Genomic DNA, 24644 nt, shown 5'->3' with positions numbered 1-24644 from the left:
CCGTGCGTTGTAGTGAATGTAAGTTGCCACCCATAGCCATTCGTATTGGGTATTCTCCCCAAAATGCCACCAGGCTATACAGAGAAGACTTCTTTGTACCCATGAGAGAGGCTGCCACCCAGGCACGCCAATCCCTCCGAGCCTAACACGCGTTTATTTTCAATATACCAACACTTGAGCCCTGGCAATGATGCTGTAATATGCAGGACACCCACATTATACAAAAAAGATTAAAAGCAAAATTTGCATGACACACCAATAATAACGGTACTTGAAATTAAGTTCCTATAAAACAATCACTTGAGTAATGTTTTTAAAGTATTACGCTTGTTTCCTGGTCACTCAAAGTTTCAACGTAAGCCAAGTGAAATGGGGAAAACTCGTACTTCTGTGTTTTATGAATTCAGACATTGCAGTTATTTTATTAATCCAGATGGCACAAAGTACTGAAACATTTTATTGCGCCCAGAATTACAGCTTTGCACAATAATACTCGAGCAATTTTCAAGACTTTGTATTTTAGAGGCAAAAACTTTCCAAAACTTATAAATTTAAGACTATTATTTTAGCATGGTATAAATCCCCCTCTTGTGTCCCCCCCCCCCCCCCCCAATCTTTAACATATTGACTGGAAAATAAGTATTCCAAAATACTATTTCAAAATTAATCACGCTGCATAAAACAAGTTTAATATTTAGCAATTAACAATTATCTTTTTTTTATGCTTTTTTTATATTTGTTGATGCATCTTCTTTTCTTGTGTTCCAATCATAACCGTTTTGACGGATGTTTGATTAAGCAGGTACCATTTTACATTACTTTGAAAGTAATCCAAAGATAAAAGGAACATTTCTAACAGAACTAAAACACTACCCAAATCCATGCCAAATAAACCTGCTCAGAAAAAATCAAAATCTTCATGTTTGAAAGTGTTTTGTAGGTACTGAAGATTAACAGGAAAAACCCCATTCGCATCAACAACACGTTCATCAGAGACATGCTTGAACCTTATTAAATGCATTTCAAAATATGGCATTTTTCTATCTAGACAAACGAGAGATCTATTTTTATGGGGTCTGCAGCGATTTACATTTATCCCACAAATACAAAAATAAAACAAATCCAGTTTCTCAAGAGTAGGTCGTAGAGTCAACATATTTTCGCAGCCACTTGCAGGCTCTAGGATTCGTTCACAAGATTGTTGTGTGGGTCTAATCTTACGTAGTGAATTTCCTAGTTGAGTAGTGAGTGTGCACCAATGAGGACAATCTGCAGCGGACACACATTGTTTGCCACAGTCAGTGACCTGTTATTTTGGACTCCCATACCACCTGCCGACCATGATCAATAACAGAAACTTGGCAGATAGAGACCTTAAAAGTCTTGATGCTCTTGCACATCCCACTTGGGACAATGCAAAGCACTGGTCCTTGTATTGAACAACGCCAGCACATTACCTCTGACAGCGAACACTAACAGCCACTACCTATACGAAGACGATACTTGAGGACCAACGGTCCTTGCACAATGCCCACCACGGACCTTGTGTACGAGACGCAAAACATAAACTTGCTTTGCAATCCTGGCTATGCCCACACGCACTGTGGGTCCACTCAAAACAACCCTGATCACAAGGTTACGATTTTTGACACAGCTCAGTTCATGTGTTTCCAGAGTCCAGTCCTTTCGCGGATCCTGAACCAATTTTCAGCCTTCCACACTGGCAAACATTTTCCGTTTCCCGTTAAGGCAGCAACGGTGCACTTCATACGACTACGAACGGGTATAACGTGGAGAGCAAATAAAGCCGGGATTGTAATGCCTGGCGAGCATCATTGTGCCTTGAGCACAAGACTCCTTTAAGCACGTTTATAAAGCCACTGCCCGTTCCACTCTCAGTGCGGAACAGCGGTCTGCTAAACAGGCCAAGTTGTTCATGCAAGTATGGGACACCAGTGGGATCACTTGGAGCTCCTGAAGGGGTACAACTGGCCCAATGCTGCACATAATTCAATGGTGTGATTATCCACATTGTACAGACAAGGGATTCTTCCTTCTCAAAGCAGTAGTCTTCCATATTGGCCCTCGTGACTATGGAGATACAGGTACGATAATATTTTCCCCATCACAAGCCATCTGCCAATTGGCGTACTTCGAATACCGAATTTATGGTTGGGTGAACCTAAAAAAAACGACTAAAACCTGGAAGTATTTATGTGTGAAGTTCAATTCTACAAATCGGTAAATTTCCAAAGAGACATGTCACTAATATGAGTATCACAAGTTTTCCAAATCCTACCAGCATCAATTTGTGTGAAACTTACAAAGTAATGTGTATAAAAGGAAACTCGCCAAACGTTGCATCTTCGCAGTTGAGCTGTCTCATAACGCCAAAACGCGCTGCGTCGATGCCTGTTACCCACATTCCCCACTGCCCCCCCCCCCCCACAACCTCTGCCAAGCAGAGGTCGCAACCAGGTACCCGATACCTGTACCCTACCTGATACCCGGCTACCCGTACCCGGCCAGGTACGGGTACCCGTTTGCGACCCTGGTGCGGCCGGGTACGGGTACGGGTACGGGTAGGCCGTGAGTCACTGGTGAGTAACCGTTTGTCACTCATTTCGGGTAGGGTACGGGTAGGGAACGGATACCCGTACCCGGCCGGGTACGGGTACCCATTTGTGACCCTGGTGCGGCCGGGTACGGGTAAGGAATCAAAACCCGTTTGCAACCTCGGCCGCCAAGGTCTCGTTTGCACCCAAGAGAGCACTCTACCCCATGCCCAACGCAAGCCCAGCCACAAAATTACAGACGAGCCACGCCAAATTAAAAAAAGCATTGCGTTAATATTGTGTTGTACAACATTTGGCCTTGCCCATCTTTGAGGGCATTCAGCAAAAAGGGGGGGGGGGGGGGGGAAGAGCAGTAATGCACACACCTCCCTCATCGTTAACCCTTTCCCGTTAACGGTCATTTTATTTAGAGAGGCATAGCGTCGTTGTTTTTAAAGACATTGTACTCACCCGCAGAGAACCGTAGCGACGTGACCGCACTCTGCGATAGCTGGCGCCAAACCGTGCCACACGCCCTCCCGCGTGGCCATGTGGGGGGGGGGGAGGAGCCTCGGTACGTCTTCCGGAATCGTAAGAAAAACGTGTACGTCATCGGAAGAAAAACGTATAACATACACCGATGACGTGCACATACGTACACGTACGTCATCGAAATGGGAGAGGGTTGAATAGTGCGAGTTCCGTGAAGAAAACATTTCGCTCTGCACCGAGACATTAACAGCATGACATATAATCGACCGAATAGGGACTAAAACAACGCGCAGTCATTACAGTTTGTTTAAATCAAGAATATGAACAAGCGTATGCCGAGCACGAGCCTGCTGGTTTAAAGGCGCAACCCCTAATGCACAAACGCCGCCCCCCCCCCCCCCCCCCCCCCGTTTTGCTGATACATCCCGAGGTCGTGTGTCTACCAGCTGCCCAACAAATACGTACGGAGATTTCTTCACGAGAATGTTCTTCACAGAATTGAGCCGGCCTTTAATTTTTTACCAAACAAAATTGCCGTCTCAACAAGTGGACAGTGTGAATTGTGTGAGCACTTTTACTATAGTCAGTCTAGTTGATGACCACCTGTAGAATGTTATTTAAGTCTTACTTTATGGATTTCATCATTCAGTCAACAAAATAAAACGCCGACAAATCCCCACGTTTGTCGTGAAATGGACTAAAAACGCTGATTAAATTAACAATGCCTGAGGGGATACAGGCTGCCCTTGTATTCATAAGAGCTATTTGCTTTTTTTTTTGGGGGGGGGGAGGGGAATTCCCTTAACCGCGCCGCGCGCAAGTGGTACGGATCGGAAGAGCGGGGAGTGGATGTGTGTGTGGCGTGCGGGGCAGAGTGCGTGACCGGGGCGAGGACTTGAGGAGCGAGAGAAGAGGGTGGGGGTGGCAGGCGCGGGGTGGGGGTGGCGGAAGGTTGGGGGGGGGTCGGGGTCAGGGGGGCGGGAGAGTTGGTTCAGCTGCGGAAGCCGAAGATGCCCTTGATCATGCCCGTGAAGCCGCTGCGTGACTTCTGCTCTAGCTTGTCGTCGAGCGGCGGCAGAGCCACGTGGTTGAGCGCCAGGTCGAAGAACAGCGGCTTAACGGGCACGGGCTGGAACTCGGGCGGGAATGTCACCAGGTTGGGCTGCTTGCTGACGAGCGCCGGGTCCAGGCGGTACACATCCAGTCGCTCGAGCAAGGGCTGGGGAGGAAGGCGACAGAGAGAGGAGGGCAGGGTTAGGGACGCCGGCCTGACCAACAGGCATTCACGACCCCTCGCCATCCAATGAATGGTCACAATTTGGGGGTCACAATTCCACTCAAGAATCTTCCTTGTGGCAAGGTCTCGCGCGTAGCACCATCAAACTCATCTGCGCCATCTCGTTTTTTTCCCATTATCCAAAAGGTCACATTTTGCATATGCATATAAATTGTAACTTTCAGATAAACTGTATGATGAATGCAATCGATCAAATGCCTGATCAGCATGGTGGGGGCAACCAACAACTCGTACACAGCAGAGCTCGACACTGCTTTGATATTGGCACATAGGGATAAGCATCACTTTTACACTAAAAACATTGACAATGGCTCGGTTTTATGGACACCAATGAACTACAAATGGTAGTGCTGTACCTATTAAATATATACGATAAGAGAACACACTGATAAATCGTGGCTTTCGCCGCCAATATTACATTTGCTGAAGATCCTTACTTTGTTATCCGAAACTTCCAAAGCCGCCATGCGATCACCAATATCGTCAGAGTCTGCGAAGAACAACAACAAACGAGCGAAAGAGTTAAGTGGCAGCCACCTGGTGGCATGGCGTTAACGTAGACCCTGTAGCCGGCTCGCCTCTCGGTAGCCGCGTGTGGGACTCGGGCTTTAAAATCACAAACGTTTGCTCGCTTCACGATCTTGGCGCAGTAGGGCTCCGTCACAAATAAAAGCGACGTCTGAACTGCACTCGGCACCCACGTTAGTACCATGCGAGAAAGGACACACGCCCACGTACACATTTTTTCAACTCATAGGCACAAATGTCAGATGTGCCTGGGTCAAAATGACTTTTTTGATGCTCATAACTTTGGACGAGAACAAATAAACAAAGCCAGCAAAGGCGTTTAAAAGGTACGCAACATTGTACTTTCAAAATGGGCTTGGGTTGCGCCAACCGTAGTTGAAAATGGGTGTCCATACAATGTTGTTAAAAGTAAACGGTCTCCCTACTTTTGCTCTTGCAAGATAATAAAGCTATGCAACTTGTTCTGACCACCTTACGGTTGTACAATCTGTAACCCACATCTAGGAACACACAAATAGAATCACAACGTAAAATAAGCATCCCGAAACGGAGAAGTGTGGTGATCACATTAGGAGCACTGGCTGGAATAATGTCTTTGCCTGGTCCAGTATTACCCACAAGGTCATGCAATTTAGAACGTGTTTCGCACTTCATATAACAGTGCCTCATAAGGAAGAGTATATTAACAGGTGATCTTCTTGGTTCTTTCGGTAAAGTCACGTAGAAGGGAAATAATAAAATAGAAATAAAACATCAAATAATTCTCACGACGTTTCGGCCACAACGCAAGCAGCCGTCCTCAGGTGAAGAACAGGTCTGTCGGGAAGACAGCGTCTGAACAGACCTGTTCTTCACCTGAGGACGGGCTGCTTAAGTTGTGGCCGATACGTCGTGAGAATTATTTTGTTTTAATTTTATTATTTCCCGTCTACGTGACTTTACCGAAAGAACCAAGAAGATGAATCCCTGCAGTCACAAAAGCTTTAAATCAAAATTTAACAAGTGATGTTTCAGACAATGGCCCTTCTTTGCAGCACATGAAATTCGCGCACAAAAAGGACACGCGACGAACGTGTTGACATTTTTTTGTTGCGTGCCACTGGAAAAGCAACATTACCGTACACGTTATTTATCACATACTGTACTTCGTGCGGCGGATTTTACTGATAAAACTAAAAATGGGACCGTGATGGTGGCAATTCTTCTGCACAGACAGTCTGGATAGCACTTACTGCTGCACCCCCTGTCAGTGGCACAGTCGGTGGATGTGGGTATACGTTGCTTCGTGACATAAGTGGTGTCAAAAGGTTTAGCGGCGTACGGCAGAAGCACTTTTACCGAGTATCGCTGTCGCTTGTATCGAGTACTTCTCGGCGTTTATGGAGTTGATCAGCTCTTCCAGTTCATTCTGATCCTAAACGCAGGTATGCCAAAGCAAAAGCATCAATGCAAGCATAAAACAATGCAAGGCAGTTGTCAAAATACAGGTAGGGAATGCAGAGTAGGGCTTCCCAAACTTCACTTCTGTTCCGAGTGTCGAGGCAAGTGTTGGTGTATCACGCAAATGACTAACTCGCAAAATGCACTGCGCTTCTGAAGCAGCCGGGGACATGGCAACACAAGTGGGGGGGTGGGGGGGGGGGGGGCGGGGATTCATGTATCTGTCTGTGTGGACCGTTGAGTTTTAAATCCTGGTTTTGCTTTGGTTGCGCAGTATTTTTTTTACTCCACATGCAGAGCAATGTTCAAAAAGGAGTTTGCTAAATTCTGGCCAAGGTGGCTCAGAGGTCACGGCGCCGAGGTGACACCACGGGGATCATCGTGGGTTCAAATCCTGTGCTTAAACCGGGTTCTCAAGCCTAGCAAACTAATGGTCTCAGCCCCATGGCCAATGACCGCACACAAAAACCATCCGTTTAAATTTGTACTTCATTTGGCAAAATTCCAGCTCTGAGAATTAAAATATCGGTGAAGGAGATGCGAGTACAGTATTCTCATGTGCAGAATGGGTGGGAAAGTGCTACACTGTGTACTAATGTATCGACCAAAGGTCACATGAAGGGAAATCGGGTAGTTTTGCGTGGTTTTCCAGAAGCAAACTTCCTCTCATCACATGACATAATGGCGATAAAACTGAGGAAAACATTGCAAGACACACAAAACAGTGTATTTACTCAACACCCCAAATACAGGACTATACGATTAAAACAAGCCTCGAGACTTGACAAGGTTTTCCCCATCCCCCCCCCCCCCCCAACAACGAATGGCAGTGGCTGCCCCGGTGGTCTCGGTGCTCATCACTCACCATATTGGGGCAGTTGCTCTGGGCGCAGGCAGCCTGCGCCTCCCTCGCGTACTTGAGGACGCGCTCAAACAGCGCCAGCCCCTCCGTCCACTTCTTGGCCGCCAAGTACGACTGTGCTATGAAGTAGCACCTGTGGACACATGCACGCAAACACACGTGAACACAAGATTCACACCTGCTTGCACACTATATCATTCGTAGCTCCAAGGAGTATAACTTGACACTACGGTGATGATGATGATGATAACAAGGATTGCAATTCTACGATTAAAGAGACCATCTAGCAGATGAGCCGATTATTTTCCACACCTATGACTAGCACAGTTGGATACGTACAGTGCGAAAGAAGTTCAACGTACATTCATATAAGATGTTGGCATGAGCTGCCAAGTAGTCTGTCTTAGTGGTGAGTGTACTCGCCACTAGTTCATATAGTCCACAATTCAATTCCTGCAGCAGGCAGGTCATATATTGTAAGTACATGCACGTAGTAGGTGCGCAAAGCATTTGTCATCTTGACAAATGATGTTTCGTTTTACAGCACACGCGTTTCTCTGTTCATAGGGGTTCCCTGCGGCAGAAGAGAACACCGCCATGTTAAAGGGAAACAAAAGACACCATCAACTGTAATGATGATGACAATGAAGGCGACAGCAGACAGTTTGGCCGCTGTGGCGTCTGCCACTTCTGCTACCGTTAGTGCTGCTGCCGCTACCGCTACCACTACTGCTGCTGCTGCTGCTGCTGCTACCACTCCTACTGCTGCTGCTACCACTACAGCTGCTGCTACTGTTACCACTACTGCTGCTGCTGCTGCTACCACTACTGCTGCTGCTGCTGCTGCTACCACTACTGCTGCTGCTGCTACCACTACTGCTGCTGCTGCTACCACTACTGCTGCTGCTACTGCTGCTACCACTACAGCTACTGCTGCTACCACTACAGCTGCTGCCGCTACAGCTGCTGCTGCTACCACTACAGCTGCTGCTGCTGCTACAACTACTGCTGCTGCTGCTACCACTACAGCTGCTGCTGCTACCACTACAGCTGCTGCTGCTGCCACTACAGCTGCTGCTGCTGCTACAACTACTGCTGCTACCACTACTTCTGCTGCCGCACCTGAAGGCCTTGTAAGCCGATTTCTTGTTATCGAGAGATCGCCACAGGTCCGGATCGGCCTCCATGCCGGGCAGCTGCTGCATCTCGGTGAGGCTCTGCAGGATGAGCTCGTAGAGGCGGATCAGCTCCTGGGGACGCGGCGCCTTCCTGCCGTCGTCAACGGCGCCTCGGCTGAGGCGGCGGCGCAGGGCACGCGCCATCACCACGTTGCGCTCCACCGTGTTGCTCAGCTTTATGAACGTCAGGTAGCTGCACTCCCGGATGAATACATGCGCAGGGTCACCATGGCTCAATCGTTCTTGTTTTAAAATATTTGAGAAATAAAATGTTTCTTGTAACTTCTCCCCCCAACCCCCCGCCACCCTGCCCAATTCCCACTGCACTATCGGCGTCATGTTACAAGACAAAGTATAAAAGTATCCATTCAGTTGTCTCGCAGAGCAGTGCAACCCCGGCGCAAGGAAGCAGATATCGCAGCGCTCCCTTCAAGTGACCTCTGGTACCACAGCAGAGGGCAGCACTTTACCACCTGCTCTGTATATGAGAGTAATTTTTTGGCAGAAGACAAACTGATATTTTAATTCTCAAGAGATGGAATTTATCAGAACCAAGTGCGGAAGCACATTTTTTTACGCGATAATTTTTTTTTGTCCAGTCATTGGTGACCGGCTAAGACTGTTAACTGGCTACACTTGAAATCCCAGTTTAATCAGGTGCAGCTGTAACCTGGATTCGAACCCAGGATCTCAGCGGTGCCACGTCAGCGCTGACCCGACCCACCGGACCCCCAATTGCTAAACTATATTTATTTGACCAGGTAAGGCACACCGAGCTATACAGCTCTTTTTCAGATGTGACCTGGCCACAAATGAAAGCTCAACGAAGTGGCTTATCGTGTGGAAATGTAAAGCAGCCAAATACTCAAAAAGCGTGTATCTACATGTGGAGGGAAAAACCGGAGGACCCGTAGAAAAAATCCACGCGACCACGGGGAGAACACGCAAACTCCAAATATAGAGCAGGCGTCAGGGTTAGGATCGAACCCACAACCTCCTGTATACCAGACAAGGTAGTTAACATCTCACCACTATGGCAATTGCACTGTCTGCACCTGGCCAAATAATGAACCATTATTATACCACAGATCCCCCCTTTAGACACTCTAGAATGACACAAGACAAATTAGTGAAGATGAAAACAGATAGATTAAAGGCAAACATGTCACAAAAGACAGCCTGTGTTTTTGTGCAATAAACTTGTTTCAGTTACTATCTGCAGATGAAAAAATTAAGAACTTAACAGAAGCAGGCTAAACATAAGCTTCTGAAACATACATCGACACACATGGAAGTGGGAAAAATCGCAAAAGGCAAAAAACACGTTAATTTTCTTTCCCCCTGCAATTGACGATATTTGAACTCTTTAAAGAACGAGGAGCATTGCAAGCTTACAACTATTTCCCGACGGTACATCTCTTAAAAACCCCTTCAAAAAATACCTTCCAAGTGCACCCCCACACGCAATTCAAAAGCAATATTCAAACAACATCACGACTCGTGCTTTTTATTTCCATTACGTCCAGCGCAAGTAAACGCTAGGAAGGCTTCTTTCGTGAAACAATTGAAATCGCCAAAATTGATGTTCGCCAACTAAATTGTATATTGTTGGGAGTTTGTAAAAAAAAGAAAAGAGGCTTTAAAACGTTCGTGTTTATCTTGCTCCTTATTTTGGGAAAAGATGAAAATATTGAACATTTGCAATTTTTAAATCCTTTATATTAAGTTCACTTGCTTGTTTGCTTGCTTGCGCGCTTATGACCGTGCAAATCTTTCGGTCGTCTTTTAACCCACTTCCCGTGATCCAATCGAGCTGACATTTTCCACACAGACTCGTTGTGCGTGACAATTAATTTTCGTGAAATTTTTTAAAAATTGTACACTTTTTAGGTAAATTTTTTTTTATATTTAATTACCAATTGCTTAATGGTGGCAGGCAATCATCTGACCCATAGGTGGCAGCCATCTCAAGCCAGAGGACGAGAGGACTCTAGCCGCCACGCATATAAAGGATTTATAGTGAAAAACTTAGTTTTTACGGGTTAATTTTTTGTTTTCTGAGGTCTCAACACTAATAAGTTATTCTGTCTACTCTTCCACCCTGGCCGGATGTTTTGGAAGAGGTGGGAGTATCCGCACTCTACCCTCCACCGCACGCGGACCTGCCGATCGATGACCTGCGGTGTAACCCACTGACACTGCTGGGTAGACGGACGCGGCGGTGGAGATTTAAGAGACTTGCTCATTGCCGGGAGCCCGACCCGTCGACCCCTGGATTGCTCCAGAAATCCAGTGTGGTAACCATGACAACCATGAACACCCGATGCCGTCAGCTGTCTCGGCACTATTTTGTTCGCAGCTTCTGTGTTGTTTTCAACGCTTCGGGTCAATGCACAACAGGGAGTGGGGGGAGGGGGGGGGTCGTTACCTATGTAGGTGTTGCAGGTTCGAGTTCTTTCCTGCCTCCGTTTCTCGCTCTCGCTGTTTCTGCGTCCACGTGCACACAATGACAAAGATCCTCCGTATAGCCTCCGCAGACTTTTGGGGCAAGTGCTGTTATAGCGGGCCCCCATGAAGGCCGGCACGGCACAAGGGAGTGGGTGGCCAGCACCATGCCGCCTTTGTCTCCTTAGGACCCATTCAGATAATCGTCACTGGTGTTAGCAGTAAGCGGAATTCTAAATTGGGTTGCCGGGTTCGTATCGCAGTGCGCGAGGCGCTACACTAACGCTCCCCACGTGCGCACACACACATACCCACATGCATCAAACAATTTACAACATGGGCACAAGTGCAAATATGATTGTGGGCTAGAAAAACTTAACGAGTTAACGACACAACAACAAATGGAAGCTGCTTTGTAAAGACCTTAAACGTTGGGCAAAATGAGCTTTGAACAATGAGTTGAAATGCGTTTCACTATTATACGATTCAAATTATGCTCCAAGGTACACAATGCTTCTCTACGTTAGAATGTTTTTAACAGAGTCCTTTGGTTTTCTGTTTAAGGCAGCAAAAATGAGAAAACGACATTTTATTTTAAAGCCCGTCTCCTGCCAATCTCAATACATTTTTAATGCTCTCATTTGTAAGAAAATGGAACTGTTATTTTCCCAATGCTCATTCAGCTGTTGAAAAGAGGATTGCAAAATAACAGTGGAGTATATATAAATTGATGTGCATGAATGCATTCGGGAATATCAGATTACATTTTTAAAATATCAGATTGTCAGATATTTTCAGTCCAATTTTGAATTGGAATGTATATTCTACTTTTGTATTCAAATATATAGTAAACAGTAATAACTTTCATAGTTCATGCATTCAATATAATCATATCATAATGTAACGTTCCAAAAGTAAAACAGTCAATTTAATATGACATCACATGATGGCTACTCTGGTGGAAAAGCCATGGACACGATGTCGTTTAAAATGTTGTCGTGTAAATGTTGTCGATGCATGTGACATCACATTTTATGATCAATTGGATCCAAAATGTCACATTTAGGTCCAGTTTTGGAATTAATATTAAACTCGGCAAGACATCAGTAGAAGACTGTGGCCACACGGGATGCGTGAGAGTGGATCTGTGTTCACGTGCTAACGTGAACGCATTACACGTGCGCATTTGAATGGAAAATTAACTTCAATAAACAAATGCATACACATGTAACGCACATGTATAATGCATTGACATTTGTATATCCATCACAGTTGGCTACATACGGTGCGAAAGAAGTTCAACACGCACGTGCACTGCATGAAATATTGCGCGCACTGCATATTGCACTGCACAAATACAAAGCACACTGCGCGTTCTTATACATTGCAGTGAACGATGCTTTGGAGTAAAAGAAAACTGTGACGGACGCTGCTCCCAGGGGCAGAGAGCACCGCTGTTACCGGGTCGAGCTTCAGCTCCTCCCGCACGGCGTGGATGGCGTCGCGACACTCGATGAGCAGGCTCTCGTAAAGCTGCTCCTTCCCGTCCTCCTTCTCTGCCTGCACTCGTGCGCCCACCAGCAAAGGGGCAAGAGCGGTGCCAAGCGCAATCAGTCGTTGCGCTCTCGTCGACTCCTGCGCTCGGCGGCACGCCGCTTGGTGCGTAGCCGCTGAAGACGAAGGCTGCTTCGCTCGGCATCAATGGAAACTCCCCCCACGATGACCACGGTGGGGGAGCTTGCAAAAAAACGATGGGCCGGAATATCAGCACAGAAAGCCGCGTAAAATTTGCTGTGTTTGAACATCAATCGATTGCTCTATTGACATAGCAATCAGGACACCATCTTACGCGAGTTGACCGCATTTCCGCGGGGCGGTAGCATGGCCAAGCGGTAGCGCGTTTGCCGACAGTTGTGGAGGTTCGTGGTAACGAGCTCGGCGGGCACCCTTGGTTATTACTGCGGTTGTATTACTCATGAACGCGACACGCCATCTGCTTCACAGTGGATGCTAACCATCCCGTGATGTTTTTCTGAATTGATGAGTAGGCCCAGTTGTGCAGGTGTCACCGTCCAAAAACTAATTTGAAACCTTAACTGTAAATTACATTATCGGGTAAAACCACACAGCAGGATCAACCCCCAACCGGCAAGACCATGCGATAACATTGTGCTATTACAGGGGTCTGCAACCAAAATAACAAGAGACATTTTTTTCGAATTAATTAAAAATCTCAATATTTGAAGAGCCACAATGCACGTGAATACGTCACAAAGCGGTCCTTAAAGAGCCGCATGCGGCTCCAGAGCCGCAGGTTTTCCGACCCCTGCGCTAGAAGAATGGTGCAAACACAAAATGATGAAATGATGATTATCCTACGAGCTGGGGCGTGAATCGAGGGTGGGCGACGGGAGCCGGGAGGGGGCGAGGGAGCCAGCGGTGGAGGCCGCGTGGGCTGCGTGGACCGCGGGGGCCGCCGTCACCTGTGCGATGGCTGCCTCGCTCTCCTCGAGGCTGAGCAGGAAGACGCGCACGCGGTCGACCTTGACGGGCACCGTGCGGCCGCACCACGTCACCTCGCTCATGCTCGTCGACTGCTTGGCACGCATCTGAGCCAACAGCACCTGCAGCCCGGCACAACACCACGGGGAGAACATGCAAACTCAAAATATACAGGCGTCAGGGTCGGGATAGAACCCACAAGCTCCTGTATACCACGCGAGGTAGTTAACGCCTCGTCACACACAATGAACTCAACCACTGGCATTGCTTGGCCCCAAGTCAGATGCAGATGCCTTATTGGACCGTGGTATTACAGTTTGTTTTCCGACCTGGCTTGGCAAATAGCGAGTGGGAAAACCTCCCATCAGTATGAGGGCTCCATGGTGGCTTGGATTATATGTGCCAGTGTAAAAGAGATATTGAAGGAAGATGCAGCCATAAATCAAACAGTGCTTGTAGATACGTAGCTACACTGTCTTTGGGCTGCCCAAAACCAGCTTGAAGCTTCACAAAGGGGCCAAAAGACTTCATAACCTTGGTCAGATGCTTTTTCATAGCATCGGAGCACTCTACCTGAATGTTGCAGTTACCCGTATGGGGAACGAGCATCGTAATTTCCTTACTTATAAATCTACTAGACAAGTGACGCTAGAGGTGCGGCAGCCAGCCATGTCACAACAGTATTGTACACATCTTGTGAAAATAAACTGCACGAATCCAGACACTCATTACATCCACAACTCACCTCAAGTTTTTCTGTGAGCATGCTGCTACTGTCACCAGATTTCAGGCGCATTTGCAACAAATCCCCAATCGCCGACTGGTCACCTGTGCAAACAAAAAAGTAGGGCCCACTGTTAACGGACGCTGTGACACAATGGTGCAAATCGCGCTCGGAATCCTCCCATTCAGCCAGAAGGGTGGGCCGTCGTCAATAAATCATAAACATCCACGATCTATCCACTGCTGGACGGAGGCCATGCCACATCATCGACGCCACTCGCCGTCTGTCCGATACCACGACCCATCTTGTTCCTGCGTGCCATGCGAGTTAACCCCGTCGCTCCTTCTCCAGCAGTGGTTATCCTCTTGGATGCGTTTGCTCCTTTGGGCTGCCGCTCCTGTCACCAATCGCGATTTGCACCTGGCACAAGCCCACTTCGTTTTTTCTTTTGTCAAAACGTGAGATCTACGATTTGTATTTTTTCAGTGTTGGCCCCTGCGTAAGTTTACGATATTCTGCAGATTTAGCATTTTTCCCCCCCAAGCCAAAAAGCTTCCGTGTATTCGGAGAAGAAACACAAAAACTCAATGTCCTCTACCAGGAGGGCGACCGAGCGCAGTAAAGTCGCCACTGCTTTCCCTGCACAAAAATCTTCGAGCAATGAAGCCCTACAGATCGACAGAAACATTCCTCTTTTTCGAAGAAAGTTTTGGTTCTAATTTACCAGGGTGTCTGATCGAAGTGACCAACTGTGTCGTCTCACTCACGCCTGTCTTCACAACCACCACCGCACTGCAGGTCACGGCACTTCTCAAGTGCAGCAATTGTGATTTTTAGTTTTTGGAGTAACTGGTGCACCGTCAGGTCAAGTTACAAGTGACCTTGCTCTCTCTTGCGCCACAAAGAATGCTGACGAGTGACGAGGCAGCCCATCAATCTGTGCTCAGAGCATTCCCAGCCATTATTCTTTGGTTCTTTCGGTAAAGTCACATATAAAGATAAAATAATAAATTAAATAATAGCATACGACGTTTCGATCGCAACACAAGCAATCATCAGGTATAATGAAATAGCGACATAAAATCTAACCAGAAAACTATAGACAGACATATAAGCAGACAGATATCACCAAGATACATAGAGCGGGCAACACAGGTACAGAGAGGGGTGATCGTCTCTGTGGGGTGGCCTTAAATAGACAGAGGGGGGCGGAGGCAGCGAGAGGGAGGGGTTAGAGACAAAATTTACATGTCAATGAGTACGAGGAGACGCGTAGAGAAGTACGCAGGCTTAGAGGGAGAAAGAAACACACTAAAATTAAATAACCTAGCAAAGTATCGTTTTTTGTCGTTCTTAGGTTCTGCTCTGTCTGTGTGTCTCCGTTCCTCTTGTTTTTATCTTTTGTCTTTCTTTGGAATTTTCACTTAAATTCTAACTTAGCAATCTTTGAAATACGTAATCGACCAGACTATGCGTTAATTGTGTGTTGACCGACTCTCTGTGTCGTTTTACATAATATTTCGATACTTTGCTAGGTTATTTAATTTTAGTGTGTTTCTTTCTCCCTCTAAGCCTGCGTACTTCTCTACGCGTCTCCTCGTACTCATTGACATGTAAATTTTGTCTCTAACCCCTCCCTCTCGCTGCCTCCGCCCCCCTCTGTCTATTTAAGGCCACCCCACAGAGACGATCACCCCTCTCTGTACCTGTGTTGCTCGCTCTATGTATCTTGGTGATATATGTCTGCTTATATGTCTGTCTATAGTTTTCTGGTTAGATTTGATGTCGCTATTTCATTATACCTGATGATGATTGCTTGTGTTGCGATCGAAACGTCGTATGCTATTATTGAATTTATTATTTTATCTTTATATGTGACTTTACCGAAAGAACCAAAGAATAATGGCTGGGAATGCTCTGAGCACAGATTGATTCCTGCAGTCACGAAAGCTCCAAAATTAAGATTCCCAGCCATGTTGTGCCGAGCCTACCCCCGTTCTCTCCATGTGCTTTGCAGGGTCGTAAAGGGACTAGGATGACAATAAATTACGACAAGGCAACAATAATTGAATGATGCCACCATGTCATTAAGCAGTCCTCGATTGCTTCAACATCCCTGCTTTCATATGGCACCTTTAGCAATTCACCCCCTCAATAGGTGAACTCAATAACAATTTTTATCATATTCAGCTTAAAATAGAAAAAACGCCCAACAAAAGCACTTGATCATTACCATGGTGACAAGCAATTGCGCCTCGGTGTACAAAATTAGATATAACTATCGGCACGGACAGAATCAACAACAACGGACAGAATCAGCAGCAAAAAAAACCACGTAATTATCTTTAAAAGCATGCACTGTGGAAGTGCTCTATTTTAACACAGAAGGCAACAATAAAGGAAAGCAGCCGGTGAGTATAAAGCACACTCGCGTGATTCACCACCACGCCAGATTTTGATTTTGAAAGGTACATTTAAATTCACAGCTAAATTTAACTCGCTCACAACAGGACTTCTTCACGTCCCCCACATGGCAGGTCCACAATTTTTGTGAATGACTTTTCACTTGGCGTGCGCTGCCGCCGTCAATTACAAGCCATTTCACAAAGATTACTCGGCATGCTCATTCACGCAGCTGGTGGCGAGTGGGACGGTCGGAGGAAGGGGGAGGACGAGGTGGGAGGGGGCAGCAAGGGAAGGGAGTCTCATTTGAGGTGAAGCCACGGATGGGATCTGCGATGTGCGTGGTCCTTACCGATGTTGTAGGCGCAGTAGCGCAGGTTGGGGGAAATCTCCTCGACCCGCTGGCGATACAGCACAGCCTGCTCGTCCGAGAAGGCGCTGGCAAGCTTCTCATAGATGGTCCTGAAGGCATGACACGCGTGCGCGCACGGTCAGTGGAAAGAGCAAGACAGACGCTGCTGCCCGTTCATCCTTGGCGCCGTATCGATTAATCACTTGAAGAAATATTTTTTTACTTAGATATTTTTCGATTTAAAGCTTTCGTGACTGCAGGGATTCATCTACTTGGTTCTTTCGGTAAAGTCACGTAGAAGGGAAGTAATAAAATAATAAAAATAAAACATAATAAAATAAAATAATTCTCACGAAGTTTCGGCAACAACGCAAGCAGCCGTCTTCAGGTGAAGAATTAGACACTGCCAAGCTAGGAGCTTATATATAAGCTGGGTTGGAGGTGGAAGAAGAGCGTGACTTTACCGAAAGAACCAAGAAGGTTAGATATTTTTATCAAGTACAGTAATTAAAAGTCGTATTAAAATGTGATTCGGTAACGACGATGATGATTGCGTTATTTCAATAAATGATGGCTGATTTGGATGATGATGATGATGCATCATTCCCACCCTCCTCGACCTCTGGTCCCGGAGCCATTATTTATTTATACAAATCACCTGAAAATTGTACGCCGACTTTATTTTATTACACCGCGATAATAGATTGGTAAGCGAAATATCTCGGTCTTCATCTCTCTTGCTGACAATACAACCAAGTGCGGTAAATGTTGGTGGTAACGAATCACAGCAAAGATGTGAATGTCAGTAAATGTCACACAGATGAATCCCTCTTTGTAAACCCATTTGTAGATGGAGCTGTACGCACGCCTCTAATGATTACAAAGTCAGTGTCAAGTTTTATTGCCGTATTTAATTCGCCCCGACGGTCTATACCAGGGATCAAGATGAACGTAGTGAAAATTATTCGATTTAAACAAAAGTTTCCATACAGTTGTGTCACTTATTAGGGGCTTACCCTACGTAAAAAAAACAACACAATTGCTCAAAAGGTTGCTAGAAACCTTGGCTATAAAAACCCATCGCTGAAAGGATAAGCCTCATCAGCCAAGGCGCTCTAGTTTAGCCAAGGGGACCCTCAGTGACAGCTGTCCCTGCGCAACACACGGCAAAAGCAGCATTGGCCTGCAACGCAAAACCAAATCCGTGTGCACGGCTTCTCCCCGGTGCATTGGCTCACCTAATATGTGTTCCCCCCCCCATCCACTGACTTACTTGCAGCTGCCAAAAGACTCCATGGCTTTCGTCCAGTCTTGCTTTTCAAACCTCAGCATGCCAGCCATGTACGCAGCGTACGCCTGTCAAGACGGGCAGATGCAGAAATTAAGCATTTCGTACAGATTCAATTTTTATGTACAATTTTTATTGAGTGACTGTGTGTTGTCTTAGTGTAATCTGGGACTGTTTTTGCTGTTGTTTTACTGCCTTACCGAAGCAATTTGAACTCAAATTATTTATTTAATTATGAGGCACCACAGTGGTGGAGTTTGCCTGAATATTTGGAGTTTGCGTGTTCTCCCCGAGGTCGCGTGGATTTTTTTCTCCGGGTACTCCAGTTTTTCCCTCCACATTTAGAAACATGCAATGAGATTATTAACATTATTTTAGTGCTATAAATGTCCAAATGAAGGGCCCCTTTGTTGAGCTATCATTTGTGGCCAGGTCGCTTCTAAAAGATAATTTAATACCTCAGTGGGCTTTGCCTGGTAGGATGGGGGTTGGTTTAGTATTATTTGTCTGTGTCCGAGCGATTTGTTTACCTTTCTTGTACTTTGTCCTACTATCATGTTATTGTATTGTTTATTGTTGTAACCTGATTAGCCGCCCCGACTGGTCATCTGTGAAAAAGAGCTTTATAGCTCATCGGATTCCTCCAGTATAAATAAATATTCTGATTCCGAGATTCCATTAAACTTCGGTTTCGATCACGTTTTTTTATTTGACGTTCTCTTTCTAGTTTATCATTTTATTTTTTTCTCGCCTTTCAGGTTTTAGTTCCACAAGTCGCAGTCGCGCACACCTGTCATCCAGAAACTTGCACGTAGAGCAAGTTACGCAAAAAATTAACTTCTTGCTGGGCACAGTACATCAGTTTGCGGATCTATCTATGAAAAGAAAAGGAAATTGTGATCCCGCGTAGGTAGCAACACACAAGCACAAAGGATAGAAAGCACACATCATTCGTCAAAAACATTGCCTGAAAAGGATGTTTTTCCCTTTGACTGTTAATTAATTTGGACCATGATGCTAGCACACATAGCATACTCTTTTTCGAATAACGGGAATGGGATCCTTAACGTCCACGTTGAAGCAGACAGCGTGTATTTTTTTGGTTAATACACTCGCAGTATTAACCAGGCCAGCGTCTGGGCACGAACCGCAAACCTCTGCGTGTCACCGCCCAATATTGCCTGAATGATATCATCACTTCCTATATTCATATTGAGTATTACTTATCACAACTATAACTTTTTACAACGCCGAATGCCGTACAAAGTCATTTCATTGGAGTCACGAAAAAATATCTATCATCTTGGGTCGAACTTACGACGTTGCTACGTCGCAACGACGTCGCGAGCGCGTTCTGCACTCCGGCCCCTCGCTTGGTACCTGCGCCTCGAGTTTGGTGCGGGCGTCGATGCGTTTGCCCTCGCACAGGCGCTCCAGCGCCTCGGCGTGCTTGGCCGCCTTGCGCAGGCGCGACACCAAGTGGAAGCGCTTGCGGGGCTCCGTGTTGGCCTCCTGCTTGAGCTGCATGGCATAGCTCCACGCGCGCTCCGCGCTCATCAGCTCCAGCAGCAGGTACCTGCAAGCACATGCGCAGACATACGCGCGCTCCGGTGGTGCTCCAATTCTATTAATTGATATCAACGTTTTCCATTTATGGTTATAAAAACTATGAACCATTTTTTTTTTTAACATGGCTGGCCCTCTTGAGCTATGTAGCTCTTTTTCAGAAGCAACTTGGCGACAAATGATAGCTCAACGAAGTGGCTCATCACGTGGAAATTTATAGCAGCCAAATGCTCCGAACGCATGTCGATTCTAAATGTGGAGGGGAAAAAAACTGAGAAAGATCCACGCCACCACGGGGAGAGCATGCAAACTCTGAATATACAGGAGTCAGGGTCGAGGTCGAAACCAAGACCTCCTGTATACCAGGCGAGGTAGTTAACATCTTGCACCACGACAGCTGATGATTATGATTTCTTTTTACATTGTGCGGTATATGCCAGGACGTCTCAATGGCACTTTAAATCACATCCCAAACATGTGAATGGGCACCCTCAGTGACAACTTTCCCTGTGGGCACAAGACGACTCCTCAGCACCTTGCCTGCAAATGGATAACAGTCTGCCAGCAGTGGGCGATGATTGCAATGTATATTCCGAATTGAGTAATTTGCAGGCAACTTTCAAATTTGGCGAATTTGGAGCCTGACGTCAGCACACAATGGCCTATTCTTGATGATGTGGATGACAAGATGTCACATTCAGCAACGCTCACCGCGGGTCTTTGAGCAACTCCACAGTGACCTTGCGCCCAGTGTACTTGTGGCGATTCCCCATTTTGAAGTTGAGAGCTTTTCTCAGCCTCCGGAGCCGTCGAGAGCAGTAGCCCCTGCAACAATTCATAGGAAAATATCAAAATAAAATATCGAGTTAAAATCAATGAAACCTTCATTTTGGACGGCATGTGCGTCCAGATAACTTGTGGGGTGTCGTGGCACGGCTTAATCTATCGAACTGGAATTGTCATTTCTATTTTAATTTTTATTATTATAAGTTTTCACAGTGGGTGCAGCGATGGTTAGCGTGCTGTGCTACGAATTCAGCGACCCAAGTTCGATTTCCCAAACGCACTGACTCGTGTGGTGAAGCATGATGAACTAAACTCATAGCCTACATGGCATGGGGGGAGGCCTCCATCCATTGGCTGGATTGTAAATGGCTGGAATGTATTTATTAATCTGGATTATAATAAGCACTCTTCCCCCCCCCCTATTTTAAATCGAAAGTTGGGTGTACATTTAATAATCTAGTGTCCTTGTGTGTGACAAAAATTATTTCTATTACTTTATTAATGCCAGACACAAGTTTGGGGCGAATCTTACTTTCCATCTTACAAAGCAAAGAAACGTGTGGGGGGGGGGGGTTGTGAAAATGCACTATGGATGTTTACATGCTTGCCGTGTAGAGCTTTGAGATGCTCGTGGCAGAGGTGGGACAAAGTCATTGTTATGCAAGTCCAAGTCGAGTCGCAAGTCATCAAATTCATGACTCGAGTCTGACTCGAGTCCAAGTCACATGACTCGAGTCCACATCTCATAGGTGGGACAAAGTCATTGTTATGCAAGTCCAAGTCGAGTCGCAAGTCATCAAATTCATGACTCGAGTCTGACTCGAGTCCAAGTCACATGACTCGAGTCCACACCTCTGGCTCGTGGTATATACATTCAAACTATCATTACAGACACTGACATGAAGTTAGAGCGGTAAAAATTTAGCAGACGCAAGTAACATGCAACACATCTGTGTGTGGTGTGCGAGTACCTGTAGCGCTGGTAGTCTCCATGACGCAGCCCATGCTGTTGCTGCGACTCCTTTATAATTTGCAGGACTGCCACGCTGGGTCAAGGTGTTGACAACCATTTATATTGTGCGGCAAACCCGATAATGGCCACAAACACATTTTGTAATAAAAGATTCTCAAACAACAAACAGCAACATTGTAAGCGTTACAAGTTACCTTATTATAAGTCTCTCCTAATCTGTACAAAAAGGTGAAAGTGCAACCCTGCAATTTACTTGCCCACGCCACTGCTGGCAGAAGAGCTTCTACGGCGGCAAAATTCTAGAGGGTATTTGTTCTACTCTGCCGTGTTGACCGGATGTGTTGGAATAGGTGGGTGTACCCACACTTTACCCTACCACAGGTGAGCTGCTGAGTGACTGATGTACCCGTGTACACTGCAGGGCAGACAGAGGTGGAGGAGAGGGGTATTACAAAAACCTGCACCATTGTTTAAAGTGCTGCGCCGAGAGGCTGGCTACCTCTGGATTGCAAATCCAGAATGCTAACCATTAAACTACGGCAGCTCCAATATGTATAGCCATGTGAAAAAACACTCGGTCAACATGTGTTATTTTGCATGGGAAACACACAACGTGCAGCCTTGTACAAGGCAGGCAACAATCGATTAAAATAAAGTCCACACACTCAACATGGCATATACCACTACGAGAAGGAAACCACTTTCATATTAACCCTACTTTGTAATTCAGCGTTGCAGGCGGGGAGCATAGACATCGACGCACAGTACAGTCAGTACAATGGATTTTGTGGCACTGCCCTATGCTGGCACTAGCTGCTATATAGGGTAGAATTTAACAATGAAATTCATATAGCAAGCTGAAGTATGACCACATCTCATAATATTATACAAATCGGGGGGTAATGTGCACATCTGTAGAGTGTGAAGGCTGGCCAGAGTTTAAATTGACACGACGTTAGGGTACAAGTGGAGTCTTTTCACGAAATGTAATTTGGCAATGAAAAACAACATCAGTGTCCCCAAAGTAGGAATTTTTCATTTGGCGCATTTCACTTGCCCCTGACATATGGAGTCAGAAACATTGGACACCGACAAAGACGATGGAACGAAAACTGAAAAGTGGCACGCAGAATAAGAAAAACAAATTCGTAACCAGCACAAATCTCACACATCAGACAATTGTTCAATCATAAACTCCGAACAAAGACATTTGCATTCTTGGAATGACACTGAGAGACGGGAAAAATAAATTCGCGGACCGGAGAACGCAACTCAGAGACATCGTGACTGCGGCCAATAAAAGTCTGGTGACCATACGGTTAAACAAGCGCTCCTACATGTACGACAGTCATTTTAATGTCCAATGGTAAATTACGGAAATATTTAGAGAAGTTGACAGGGGCTTTACACGTTGGGCTCAGGATATATGTCACAGCTAAGACACATCGTTCTGGAACAGGAGAAAATATGAACCTCAGCTAATTTAAAGCTCACCACAATCAAAATGAAGAGGCGGACCAGAGCAAGTTGGAGTGCTTTTAAGGAAGCGCGGGGAGGCCTTTGTGTGTAGACTGACAGAAGCGCTGCTCTTCATGTGGACCATCAGTAGCTGAAATTGTTCCCCACCTCGCATCTCATTGCTACCAATGTTCAACTTCTTTAGCGCCGTGCTAATCGGAGGCGCTCCAAACGAGGGGGGCCGGGTAGGGGGGGGGGTCCCGTCAAAAGCTCGTAAAGCCAAGCAAGATGTGTGGGGGGTGCTGAGAGTTGGGGGGGGGGGGCACCACGTACGCCTAGACAGCGCTTGTATTGATCAGCCACCATCATCACCGCGCGTTCAAAACGTGCGCAGTGCGAGAAACACAAAATCCCATTCCCAAGCACCGAACCCGCACGGAACCAGCGCGGTTGAGAACCGATTCGAGGGGCGATTTCGTCCTTCCAGACCGCCCCACGCCGCCGTACCTCGAGGTTAGCGGCGCGGTCGGCTACGTACGGCGCGAAAGAAGTCCAAACACACCGTTGAACCTCACGTAAGTCCAAACAAAAAAACGAAAGATGGCTCTATCCGGCAGATTGCTATAGGGGTTAACGTCGTGAGACATGCCAACAACGTTCCGCGCCTACCGAACCGAATCTACACAGACTCGCGAAACGAAGAAGCCGGCCCGATACGGGACGGGTGGCAAGCGGCGCGTACAGTGGACGCCCCATTCATATTACGTGGCTTGGCCAGCAGCGGGTTGGGTCACGTGCGAAACGCTTTTGGAAGCGGCTTTAGTCGCGATCGCCACGCAACGCGACGTACAAGTGTGGGGGACGGGCAGGCGGCGGCGAGGGATACTCTCCAAGGTGAGCGTAGCCGCCTCCGCCTCGGCCAACGCGGCCGCCGCCGTCTCCTCAGCGCCAGCGGACGCCATCACGGGGACCCCGGTTGGAGAGAGAAGGTGGAATCGATTCGCACCGATAATAATTAATCGCGAACGCCGATTCCTTAGTCTCGAGGCGTGGGTAAGCGGACGAATCGATTCTCGGATCGGATCTGGCGCGCGCTTGTTCAACAGCCGCACGTTTGCGTGGCGTACGATTCGACGTGTCGATTCGTTGGGAGTCGCGAGGCGTGGGGGCATCATGATGAATGCATCCCCTGTCAGATTTGAAGCTTTCGTGACTGCAAGGATTCATAACTCTTAGGTTTTTTCGGTAAAGTCACGTAGGTAAAAATAAAAATAAATAATAAAAATAATATAAATAATAAGATTTGTATTTTTTCTAAATAAATAATAAAAATATTTGACATAATAGAAATATTTTTATTTATTTTTATAATAAAACCTAAGAGTATGCATCCCTGTCAACCCCCTTTGTCAGTTGCCCTACCTTATTACAGACCAATTCAGACCTTATTGGTCGCCCCATGTCCTTATACATCTCAACGTTCATCCTATACAGCCCCACCACAAGGAGAGAAACACAGACAACACAATCTAGTTTTGTTTTATTAACTCATAGTTGTTTGTGTGTACTCATACCTGTCAACCCCTTATCAGTGCCTACCTTATTACATACCAATTCAGACCTTATTGGTTCCCCCCTTGCCCTTATACATCTCAACGTTCATCCTATACAGCCCCATCACAAGGAGAGAGACAGACAAAAAAAGCCATACTCTTTGGTTCTTTCGGTAAAGCCACGTGGGTCGTTTTTTTCTTGCTGTGGTTGTCCCACCTGATGACGATTGCTTGTGTCGCGA

The 24644-nt window shown here is 46.4% G+C and overlaps 1 protein-coding gene across 1 annotated transcript; it reads right to left on the bottom strand.

Moving 5' to 3' along the window:
- Positions 1-444: 444 nt before the first annotated feature.
- Positions 445-23870, bottom strand: SRP68 (signal recognition particle 68). The gene is made up of 15 exons (XM_078605044.1): positions 23736-23870; positions 21390-21456; positions 20344-20457; positions 19447-19642; positions 18052-18134; positions 16779-16888; positions 14045-14127; positions 13281-13421; positions 12259-12357; positions 10781-10839; positions 8297-8545; positions 7178-7307; positions 6211-6286; positions 4782-4834; positions 445-4266 (listed from the first exon to the last, which is right to left on the bottom strand). Exons 1-15 carry the CDS (start codon positions 23809-23811, stop codon positions 4039-4041), a joined length of 1764 nt encoding a protein of 587 aa, XP_078461170.1. The 5' UTR covers positions 23812-23870; the 3' UTR covers positions 445-4038.
- Positions 23871-24644: the final 774 nt, after the last annotated feature.

The sequence above is a fragment of the Lampetra planeri genome, chromosome 23 (assembly GCF_965212315.1).
Source record: "Lampetra planeri chromosome 23, kcLamPlan1.2.h2, whole genome shotgun sequence".
Classification (NCBI taxonomy): Eukaryota; Metazoa; Chordata; class Hyperoartia; order Petromyzontiformes; family Petromyzontidae; genus Lampetra; species Lampetra planeri.
The sequence above is the reverse complement of the archived record's forward strand: the minus strand, read 5'-3'. Positions and strand labels throughout refer to the sequence as shown.